The sequence below is a fragment of the Micromesistius poutassou genome (genome assembly GCF_964030765.1).
Source record: "Micromesistius poutassou genome assembly, chromosome: 2".
In the NCBI taxonomy this organism is placed as follows: domain Eukaryota; kingdom Metazoa; phylum Chordata; class Actinopteri; order Gadiformes; family Gadidae; genus Micromesistius; species Micromesistius poutassou.
The window spans coordinates 10,145,143-10,156,189 of NC_140272.1; the positions used below are offsets into that span (position 1 = coordinate 10,145,143).

Consider the following 11,047-nt stretch of genomic DNA (forward strand, 5'->3'; position numbering starts at 1 on the left):
GTAACCTTATTGTAACGTGTTATCAGGTTATATTTATATTTAGGGAACATTAAGTAATTGCTAGCCTTCCAATACAGCAATAAATTGCATCACTAATGTGACACATTTCAGCCACTCCCATGGGTTGTTGTGGTTCAACTTACACAGACAGACTACACCATTATTTATGAAGATGAGCTACACCATATAGACTCTATAATGGTCCTTTCATAGCAACGTTGATATAGAAACCCCTCAAATATAGCTTCATAATAATAATACTAATTCATATTATCTAATTGTAATTATAATAATACTAGTCATTTTAAGTGTTTAAGTGTTATTATTCGGCCATTATTGTAAGCATAATTTGTGTATAAACGGGATCCATGCTAATAATGCAGAAAGACAATGAAGACAAACAGGCTGGACACATTTGAGAGGACGATATGGGCCACACCGCGTCACCACCTCAAGGTGTGTGGATCGATGGGACGTGCTACAAGTTTAGGGGCTAAAGATAGCCCGTTTAGTCTCTGATCGGATGAGACTGACAGGTACAGTCGTTCATCAAACGCTGTAACGACTGGGTTCCTCTTCCATGGATGTGGTGTCATCCTGGAAGTGAACACTCCCATCCGGTTACAAGTGCTTCATGATGGGAACGATGGTGAATCACAATGCTCGTCACTGCGTTGGGTTGTGTTATTATCGGGCCGATGATGAGACGGTGCTATCACCATTCTCGTAAAATGGACACCACGTAGTATCGCCACCACACGCATCCAAGGTGAAGCGTTAGGCTGTCCCATCCTAAATGTTACATAGGCTCAGCTCTTTGTAGAGCAGCGGTCTACGGTAGCTCGCCTACGGAAATGTTATTGGACATGTGATCCGATATCCATGTTATTCCCGGCAACATGTATGCATCAGCCTCACCAGAGCCCCAGGAGCGGGCGTGTGATTCCGTCCTGGCCTATTTAACCGCTTTAAGGCCATATTCACGCATTGTTGACTCTAACTTGTAGGCTACGAAAAATGTGGATTCAATATCGGTGCCCGTGGCACGACGGCATTGACGTTTGATCGAGAAATCGGTGTTCAACCGGATAGTGAATTGTGTTGAATAGGATATTGAAATAAATAATTAAGCGCACATTGAAGTCTATCTCGTCCACCGAATTTCCCGATGTGCTTCATTGCGAGTCGTAAACTATGACCGTAACGTGACACCGGCTCTTTTCTCGGTGCTCGTCCTACATGGTGACTACCTGTTAATCCCCGGCCCGGGTCCGGCCCCTGTCCCTCCGGCTGGCGCACCATTGCTGGGCTTGGTGAGCTGTCCAGGGGCCGGTGGTGCTGAAACGGAAGCCGGAGCCCCCGCTGCAGGGGCCGCCGGGCCGGCCTGCCCCGCCGGCCCCTCGCCCTCCATGCTGCCCTCGTTCCCCATCGCTTAGCGGTCCGTCTCGGTGAAGCGCGGGTTTGGATGGTTCTTCAGCCGCGAAGAGAACTCGATCAAACTCGACGCTGTTCCCCTTCCGCCATCATCACCTACAATTCAGCCTCCCGTACGGAGCAGGCGCGCTGACGGAGCGGGAGCGCGCTGACGGCCCGGGAGCGCGCTGACGGAGGGGGAGCGCGCTGACGCAAGAGGCGGGAGCTCGCCTGATTACGCGCGCGTTCAACGGCACACATTACACTCTATTGGATTTTTTGCCTCTTCATGTTACGAGTTATTGATTCTACATTATATAGAATATTTAGGTAGTTTAAATATGTTCAATATAGACCCTATGAACACATAGTATACCTAAGAAAATGTAATGTTCTGGAACTCCAGAACTGCGTTAAGTTCAATTCAACTAGTTAATATAAAAAATAATAATAATAATAATTAAAATGAAACAATGAGCACATTTTCTTTAAGTTTATTGTAGTATGAATTGGTAAGGACAAAAGCCACCTGGCCCACTGTGCAAGTGATGCTGAGCTGGCAGACAGATACATATGTACAAAACACACAGATGCACACAATAAACCACCGCTCAATGTGGAGCGCTGTCAGGTACAAAAATAAGATGATGGTTCATCGTTCATTTACAGGACCCAAGTGGGAAATATACACCTTCTAGTCAAAAAGACCCGGTTCAGATCTCTGAGGTTCCAATACCTTATAAACTATACTGCGAGAACATGATTACAAAATACCAAATGACCTTCAGAACAATTAATTCCCTCTGTAAAGGAAATATAGAAGGCATTTTTGCAATTCAATATTCGCCTTGTACAATAAGAGCCTCTTAACTGAAGTGGCAGATCTCAAAAGGTATGACATGATGCCAAAAATTGTAACGCATTATATACACATACATATAAAAGAAATGGCGGCATGATTCCGTTTTGTTACGAATAGGAAGCCATCTTAAAATACAACAAACAGCCTTTACAGAAGTGCACCCATTTCTTTTCCTCCTTCTTCTCTGCTGTGATTGCTTGATGCTTTATGATCTTTAGAAGATGATCACCACAGTGTGTGTGTGTGTGTGTGTGTGTGTGTGTGTGTGTGTGTGTGTGTGTGTGTGTGTGTGTGTGTGTGTGTTTTTATTTTATATATACATATATATATATATATATATATATATATATATATTACTGCCGCTTAGCCTTGTACGGTCGTGAGCGTTTCCTGCGGTCCGGCTTCCTCTGTTTGTGCAGCCGGCCGATGCTGACGCCCTGCCGTCGGCGCACCGAGATGTTCTGCTCCACCAGGCTGGCCAGCATGCCTGTGGAACGAAGCCGTTTAAAACCCTGATACATTCTCACACCCTCACTGAACAGTACAGTCGTTGTGTAATACTAAGTAATGGCTTGTGGGTGGAAAAAGAAACCCACACACAAAAGGAAATCTATAATTTCCACAAACGGCTGCTGTCTTCAGCCGGTGTTCTTACTGTCAGTGATGCGGGGTTACCTCAAGTCAAAGAGAACATGCATACAGGAGATGTAGAATCACGACCGTTTATTAAGACTTACCTTCTTGTGCCAACATGGATATGAAGGTACATATGAACTCGTCATAATTGTGGGTCCTCCTCTGGTCATCAATCTAAGTTAATAAATTAAGTTAAGAGTTTAGATCATCGAAGATTGAAATTTTGAATGATGAACATTTTCATGCCGTTATTCAAAATTATTCTCACCTTGTATTTCTTCCGTTTTTCCACCTCCTCCTTTAGGAAGACTTCATAATTAGCAATATCAGCTTCCACGCACTTCAGCAGAGCCAGCAGCTCCTGTAAAAGAGGACAGTAGCTCTGTGTTCATCCTTTCACAACAGAGCAGCAACAATAATACCAGAACAATGATGATATATCGATAGTGAGTAAAAGCAAAACAACGTTGACCGGCAGACCCCCAGAGGAACGTAACACCCTGCAAAGTACCTTGGGAGAATATTTATCTCCAGGTGGCTTCTGGACTCCGACCACATCTGCAGGGTTCAACTTTTCTTTGCTAGGCTTGCCCCCCACTCCTTCCTTGCAGTCCTCCTCCTCTTTCACCTGTACAGATGGGCCCTCAGCACTGCCATCCGCCTCTTCTCCATGTTCCTCTTCTTTGATCTTCTTCTTGGGTGTGAAGGGCCGCTTCGGCCCGTTGGCAGAGGAGTCCACTGTAAAGACACACACTAGATCAGCTGTTGAACATGGGAAGGGACTGATGCGTCATCATGCCTTCTTAAACAGTCTCCTGTTGCTAATGAGCTGGTGGACTCTCACCAGACGGAGGGAGGGAACAGATGACCCCGTCCTCCTGCAGGTGGAGCAGCGCTACGCAGATGGAGGGGCCGAGCTCGCGCACGGCGCGGTTGTGTCGGGGGTCCAGCCGCAGCAGGTCGTCCTCCCCGAACAGCACGCGGGAGAGGTGGGACGCCACTGGGCTGGACGGCCGTGTGGCCGCCTGGGAGCGCGCCGGCGAGCGCAGCGGCGAGTTGAAGGCACTGCCGATCTCCGAGGCCGTGTCCGTGCTCTCGTTGCTGGGAGTGGGTGACGGCTGCGACGCCGCCGTGATGCTGACTCCACCGTTGCGGCCCTCTGTGCGCACGGACAGCGGCGTGCTCAGGGCGTCTTTCCGCTGGACCTCCTTCTTCAGCTTCTCTGCCAGGACGCTGAGCGCGATCTGACTCTCCAGGCCCCCTCCCACGCGGCCCGACCGCGTCCTTAGGCTGGCCTTCCTTCTGAACCTTCAATGGAGAGAAAACGCTAGAATCATCCTGATTACAGTAGGAGCCCTGATAATAGAATCACTACTCGATGATGAAACATATGTGGGAGCACTTCATGGATCTGTCTCACTACAATGTCTACCAAGAGGGGACACTGATGATACAAACTACGGAGCATGACTGCGGCACACATTTCTACAAAACCAGAGCTGGGCTGCAAGTTTGTTTGGGTATTAAACAAATTGCCAAGTTATTTCCCAGTAGAAGACTTTGACCAAATCAAATCTTACACAGCTAACCTGCTGGGTTTTCCCGCAGCACCGGTAACCTCTTCTTCTTCGTCCTCATAGTCCTCATCATCAGAGTACGGTGGCTTCGGTGGTGCGGCGGCTACCCTGGTGCGACCCACTCCAGCAGCCAGGTCCTCCTCTTCCTGTCCACCACAGGAAGTCGCATGTTAGATCATGAACCAAAGAGTGCACCCGCTAGAGATGCTATTCTCTATATGCATACCTGCAGGGGGGACTTGGCGTAGTTGTGGTTATCAAGGAAAGCAGGCAGGCGTTGGACGATGGGGGTGGGACTGGTGACTACCCGGGTACCTCCTCCTGGTTTACCCAGAGATTTTGCACTGCCTGAGGGATTAGAGGTAGCCTGGGATTGATCGTCTGCAACATGAGGCAAGACATGATATGTATGTAAATAGATATGTAGAGGTGGCAACATCTTCACTTTGTAAGGACTCTACTAAACAAGCCCATAACAAGGTGTGGGCTCGGGATTATATTCTGCAACTATGACCATTTTACATAAACAAAGTTGTATGTCTTGATTTTTAGCCTGACCCTAATGGTCTCTACCCTGACCTTGATTATCCTTACACTGACCTTGATTATCCTTACACTGACCTTAACCACAATAAACCTGATCTCACGATAAGAAATAGGCCCACACTTTTAGTCAGTTAGTTAAGTGCATTTAACTTGATAGCAAGGTCATAGCGACTTATCTTAACAAGATTTTAAATTTAAATGAATGTGCACTTAAAAATGGATCCGATTCCTCCCTCTCATGAGCCAGCGACTTTGGAAGGGGCGGCCGCACCTGGGGTCTGCGTGGCTCCCTGGAGGGGCCCTGGCTCAGCGTCCGCCTCCTTCTTGATGTCATCAGCGGAGGACTCCTGCTGCTTCTTGTCCTGGACCAGCTCGGGCTGAGTGAGGCGGATTAACTGCAGAAGAAGAAGCCCTCGTTAAGGGATCCACAGGGCACAATAGTCATCTTCAGTGTGAAGATATGTCAATTGAATTAGTTTATGTGAAATTTTATTTCTCGTCATCATTGTTTAATTGAATCAAACAGCATATCGCGTGGGCTTCACTTGCGGGCTGGTTTAATTACCAACATTGCTGCTTCCTGCCTTTTCTTCCATTCCAAGTGGTTTGGCTGAGCCGCCACATTTATTTAGTAAATATTGAAACTATACATTAGAAGAGCGGCTTGAAATGACTTCCTGCCGGGCTTGAGAGGTTCACATCCCCTGTGAAGCATCACAGGTAGTGCGGTGCCTGCAGATTTTGGTTCACTATTTCCAGTAGTAATTCAAGCACTAGTCGGCCCGTGTCTGCGGTTCAGATTCAACAGGATGAAACAGGTGTTGAATATCGTGTAGAATATTCTCGATATAAGTAGCTATATCACAAATATGTCTGAGCGGTTGTGGTGTAAAATGGTAGGCAAACGCTGCTTTTTTCCATGTTTGTATACATCCACAGTCTGAGGTCTTCCGGTGTCCCTTTTTGAAAGATGAATAGACTACTGCCACCTGCTGGTAGTGTAAGTTAACTCCCCTCAGGCAGGTGCAGAACGTATGTGCTAGTTGGCTGCAGTTTAGTTGTGCTTTATTAAGTGCAGATATTTGGTCAAAACACAACACAACAGTTGGCCTTCACGGCGGCTAGTTATCTTATGTGTCAGGGCCTTAACAGAGGCTTTGGAGCCTGGAGGATTGGATTCATTTGTCCTTATTCAAAAGGCAAAAGGAGTATCTGAGTATATTAATTTGGCAAAGACTCATGGAGGCGGTCTTGATTGTTTTCCAACCTGTTGGAGTCCTTCCAGTACGGTCTGTCGATTTCTCTTGAGGATTTCCAGTTTTGATTCATACTTGATCCTGCGGTCCGGTACCACAGCCATCAGGTTGAAGCGGATGTCGTGGTATGGTTCACTAGAATTGAACCAAACAAATTTTCAAAGTAAACATGGGAGTCCTCATTGTTTACAACAATAGTGGATTAAATGTTGATCATTTCTTACCCAGCAGTGGCCAGCCCGATCCTCTCCATGATGACCCTCCGAGCCTTGTCCGTCCATTCCTCCTCCTCGCCCCAAGGCCCTGCATTAGACGGTTTAAAACATGTCTCAGAGACTGTTTGTACAAACTGTTATTCCTTTCAATTCACTGAACACTATGTTTTGTGACAGCTCATTTGTTGCATTGATTGACGGGTGTTGAATCTCACCATGATCAATGGGGTAGGCTTTGAGTCCATCCAGCTCAAAGAGGCGGTCCTTGATGGGCACATAGCTCACAAAGTGGAAGGCCTCCATGGTCCGCACAGCGCTGATTCCATTCTGCTTCTCTGGCAAGTGCCTTGGCTCCGGTCTCCATAGAAACAAGATACCCAGATCTGTCAAAGAGCTGCTTGCACAGTGCTTAGGGCCTGGGCTAAATAATCGGTTTTCTTGCAGCTTTATCACATAACTTTGTAGGCACTAACTGCTACCTACCTTGCATGGCTGTTGTGTGCTTTGGCGAGCTCTGGAGCATTTCCTATGGCATAGCCCTTACTCTAAAGTAAAGAAAACATTATTAATGAATTCAACTCATTGTATTACACCAGTTATCCTTTATGTGCCTCATTAATTAGCAGACGAGTGAGCTTGTTGAAAGGCTTTAACTGTTGGATGTTCAGTTCAGTACAACTTGTATCACAATTACAATGTCCATTGTCAGCCCGATCAGCTGTAAACCATAAGGGCATTTGTTGAATGAAATGATATGTCCAAGTACCACTTCCTAGTGCCAAATATCATTAGCGGGACCTCATCAGATCGGATGTGATTCTGTCCACAGACATAAGTAAGAACGTGTGCTAGGGGGAGATCATGTCTTACCTCTGGACCAAAGCCCTTTGTGAAAGCCTTCATCCGACTGAGTGTGATGCCCAGCTCAACACCACTGCAGTTGAGAAGCACGCTCAGCAATGCATGGGTGGCGCAGGAGTTTGGTATCAGCTGAACAAATAAACAAGTTGAACACCAAGCCGTTCCAAATCTTTACAAATAACTATGAATACTGTTCACATTAAAAAAAATGTATGGTGCCATGATGGCCCACGCACAAAACAATTAGCCAACAACTCAAACATTTTCCTTCTTCTGTTTGTTGACATTGAAAACATTCCCACCACTCCTTGCTCTGCCTAGTTTTCAAAACAAATACAGGTAATCCAACTGAAAGTCTACAGACTGTCTGCTATTATTATATGCACTGTGTTCCATTTAGGGGCAATACATGAATTGATGCATTCAATGGGGCGGACTGTCCATCTGTCAGTTCTGGAGAATTACAGAACGGCAGGTAGTTCGAGGAGGGCCGTCTGCCGCCATACTGCCTGTTACGAAGCCATTACAAATTAACTGTAAATGAACTTATACCTTATACTTATGGGTAATGACCAAAAGGACGAGATCACAGATACAAGCGGTCGAGATGGGGTTTCTCAGGAGGGTGGCTGGCTTCTCCCTTAGGGATAGGGTGAGAAGTTCAGCCATCCGGGAGGAACTCGGATTAGAGCCGCTGCTCCTCTGCTTAGAAAGGAGTCAGTTGAGGTGGTTCGGGCATCTGGTAAGGATGCCCACTGGAAGCCTCCCTTGGGAAGTGTTCCAGGCACAACCAGTGGGGAGGAGACCCCAGGGAAGACCCAGGACTAGGTGGAGAGATTATATCTCAACACTGGCCTGGAAACGCCTCGGGATCCCCCCGTCAGAGTCTGGGGCCCCCTGCTTGAGCTGCTGCCCCCACGACCCGACCCCGGATAAGCGAATGACGATGAGGATGAGGGATGAACTTATACCGAAGGAATTGGACAAATTCCTTTGGTATTGTGCGCTTGGCACACAAACATTAGCAGTTAATCAAACTGCCTCCCAGGGCTGTTTTTGAGGCCCAGTCCATCCCTGGAGACAATTTATAGACAGAACCCCTTCTGTTTAACCCTTGTTCTCAGATTAATCAGGGCTACCACACCAATATTTAAGATATTATAAGTAATACAATAGTACTATAATAACAATTACAGTATTATGGTATTATAGCAGCAATTTAAATATAATCATACTTTTCTCTTATTTGTAGACTTTTTTGTTGTTAATTATCTATATGCGCTTTCTTACCTGATGTGCAAAAAACATGTCATTAACAATTTCCTCATCAATGACAGAGGTTTCGTCAACTAAGGTGGAAACTTTCCTCCGGGATCGACGTTCCTCGATCCATTTAAACAAGAAGATGAAGCCATACACAGGACTGAAAGAAATGGAGACATTCTGAGCTGAAGACTTATACTTTGTATAATAAAGCTATAGCAATAGAACAATTATGAGCGATTTGCCAGTATGCAGTTGTCAAACTACTATCCAATGCACTGCTTATCCTTACTTGTAATTGTATTCTAACTTTAGCCTTTTCCTTCAGCAGCAAATCAGTACATTTACATATATAACGATTCAAGATAGTAAATGCTAAAATGGTCCTCATTTATATAGCGCTTTTATCCAAAGCGCTTTACAGTGTTGACTGACATTCACCCATTCATCCACACATTCACACACTGACGGCGGAGTCAACCACGCAGGGCGACAGCTAGCTCATCAGGAGCAATTAGGGTGAGGCGTCTTGCTCAGGGACACCACGACACTCAACTAGGAGGAGCCGGGGATCGAACCAGCAACCTTGCAGTTACCAGCCAACCCACTCTACCTCCTGAGCTAATGGCACCCCTAGATCAAATAAAGATGTACAAAAAACAAATATATAAAATATAATAATTTGATCAAGGCAAAACAACATAACGTTACCTTTGACACTTGCTTTGAAGATCATATATTTCTTCTACTTGGACACCTTTGACCCCTGCATAAGATTACAGTTGTTCATTGTCGTATTGCTCTCAAATTAATGATCCATATCTATTTAATCATTATATACACCGGTGTTTATGCTTAAACATTAGAAATCTGACACTCACCAAAATCTTCAACCAGCAGAGTAAATAGTCCTGTAGTACAGCAAATAATAGACACACATTTTAATTATAATCTTTGCTTTCCACACTTAAATGAACAATATGTGCTCGTTAGTATCACTCCGTATGGGCCCCATACATTTCCACATCAATCTAACATCCCTGTATTTAACCTGTCTTTAGTGGCTTTGTATTGACAGCCAACAAGACAATAACCATCCACTTAAAACTGTTTTTGCGATGACTGTTAGTTTTGTATTACCTCATGTAAACAGACGTATAAGCCCTCCGTGTAGCTCTGTTTATGTTTAGTAATAGCGGTGGATTATGATTTTTAATAAACCCGAGTGGTCTCTGCAGCTAGCTGGAGGCTAGCCGTACTTAGCCATCCCCCTGATAATGTCCCGTAACACGTCTTACCCGGGTCGCTCTCGAGTTCCAGCCAGCCTTTGTTCATCTTTGCATTCTTGCACACTATAGCTAAAAAAACGATCTATGCAAACCCATGCTCACAAGATGCATTTGAATCGTTAATGTTAGCATAAGCTGGTGAGAACTGAAAAATAAACACAAAAGAGACCATGGGCGACTACATTCTACGTCATCACTGGAAGGCCAATGACGGTGCCATGTAATAACAGTTCAGTTCATGTAACAACTCTCTCTCTCTCTCTCTCTCTCTCTCTCTCTCTCTCTCTCTCTCTCTCTCTCTCTCTCTCTCTCTCTCTCTCTCTCTCTCTCTCTCTCTCTATCTCTCTCTCATAGTGTAATATACAAAAAAACGGTGTAATATTTAATACTAAAAAGTCAAATATGGAATATTAAAAATATTGAAAAAACTGTATACAATATCTCATATAAACAGATCAAGTGAAGATACGATGGTATGTACAGTGTGGAGGATATGTACATTAGTACAATTATTGTGAAAAGACAGAAAAGGTGCACGTTTACGATTACAAAAATGTGCTGATGATAAAAGTCCTAAATATTAAGATAGATAGATAGATAGATACATTTATTGATCCCTAAGGGGAAATTCAAGGTCACAGTAGCTTTACAGACATCACACATAACATACACATACAACATAAACAGGATTATGAAAAAGAGATCTACATGAATACTATGGACAATAAGAGATACTAAATAAACAAAAAAGTCTGAGTCTTGGTCAAGGATTTCCTTAGTTTTGGGTCAGTAAGGGTATTCTGCAACTGCATATTCTCTGTTTAGGGACAAGAAGCATGCCACATTTCTCAGATGTTTGCTCTTTTCTCATCATTTGGTGGTGCTTAATGGTGGTGGTGGTTATGTCGTGGACCTGGTCCGGGCTAACATGACTTGATCCTGGATTTAACTCATTGTGGCTGAGGGCCTTATCTCTCTCTCTCTCTCTCTCTCTCTCTCTCTCTCTCTCTCTCTCTCTCTCTCTCTCTCTCTCTCTCTCTCTCTCTCTCTCTCTCTCTCTCTCTCTCTCTCTCTCTTTATATATATATACTATATTTATTTATTTATTTATTTATTTATTTATTTATTG

At 44.8% G+C, this 11,047-nt stretch overlaps 2 protein-coding genes across 4 annotated transcripts in view; both read right to left on the reverse strand.

The window, feature by feature from the left end:
* bsnb (bassoon (presynaptic cytomatrix protein) b) overlaps positions 1-1,429 on the reverse strand; it is a gene marked incomplete at both ends in the record, with an annotated part of 58,244 nt that extends 56,815 nt beyond the window's left edge. The window contains one exon of the mRNA XM_084464763.1: positions 1,251-1,429. Coding sequence (XP_084320889.1) covers positions 1,251-1,429 — 179 coding nt within the window. The remainder of the gene's footprint in view (positions 1-1,250) is intronic.
* Positions 1,430-2,596: 1,167 nt separating this feature from the next.
* On the reverse strand, positions 2,597-10,081 carry bap1 (BRCA1 associated deubiquitinase 1). Of its 3 annotated transcripts, none has more exons than XM_084464219.1 (17): positions 9,928-10,081; positions 9,511-9,540; positions 9,341-9,395; positions 8,657-8,789; positions 7,376-7,495; positions 6,989-7,050; positions 6,721-6,863; positions 6,515-6,593; positions 6,302-6,425; positions 5,306-5,429; positions 4,715-4,836; positions 4,492-4,634; positions 3,756-4,219; positions 3,423-3,649; positions 3,180-3,272; positions 3,013-3,085; positions 2,597-2,762 (listed from the first exon to the last, which is right to left on the reverse strand). In XM_084464219.1, exons 1-17 carry the CDS (start codon positions 9,962-9,964, stop codon positions 2,629-2,631), a joined length of 2,163 nt encoding a protein of 720 aa, XP_084320345.1. In that variant the 5' UTR covers positions 9,965-10,081; the 3' UTR covers positions 2,597-2,628. The 3 variants fall into 3 exon arrangements, with proteins under 3 accessions (XP_084320345.1, XP_084320344.1, XP_084320343.1); XM_084464218.1 differs by having other exon boundaries at positions 4,501-4,634; positions 4,715-4,869; XM_084464217.1 differs by having other exon boundaries at positions 4,715-4,869.
* Between the last annotated feature and the right edge of the window lie 966 nt (positions 10,082-11,047).

Bases quoted from the DNA above. Each gene is read 5' to 3' on its own strand.
- bap1 (XM_084464217.1), bottom strand. From the start codon at position 9,964: ATGAACAAAGGCTGGCTGGAACTCGAGAGCGACCCGG. The intron at 9,541-9,927 runs GTAAGACGTGTT...GCTGTACTACAG, and splicing joins GGAACTCGAGAGCGACCCGG to GACTATTTACTCTGCTGGTT. The intron at 7,496-8,656 runs GTAAGAAAGCGC...TTATTTGTTCAG, and splicing joins ACATGTTTTTTGCACATCAG to CTGATACCAAACTCCTGCGC.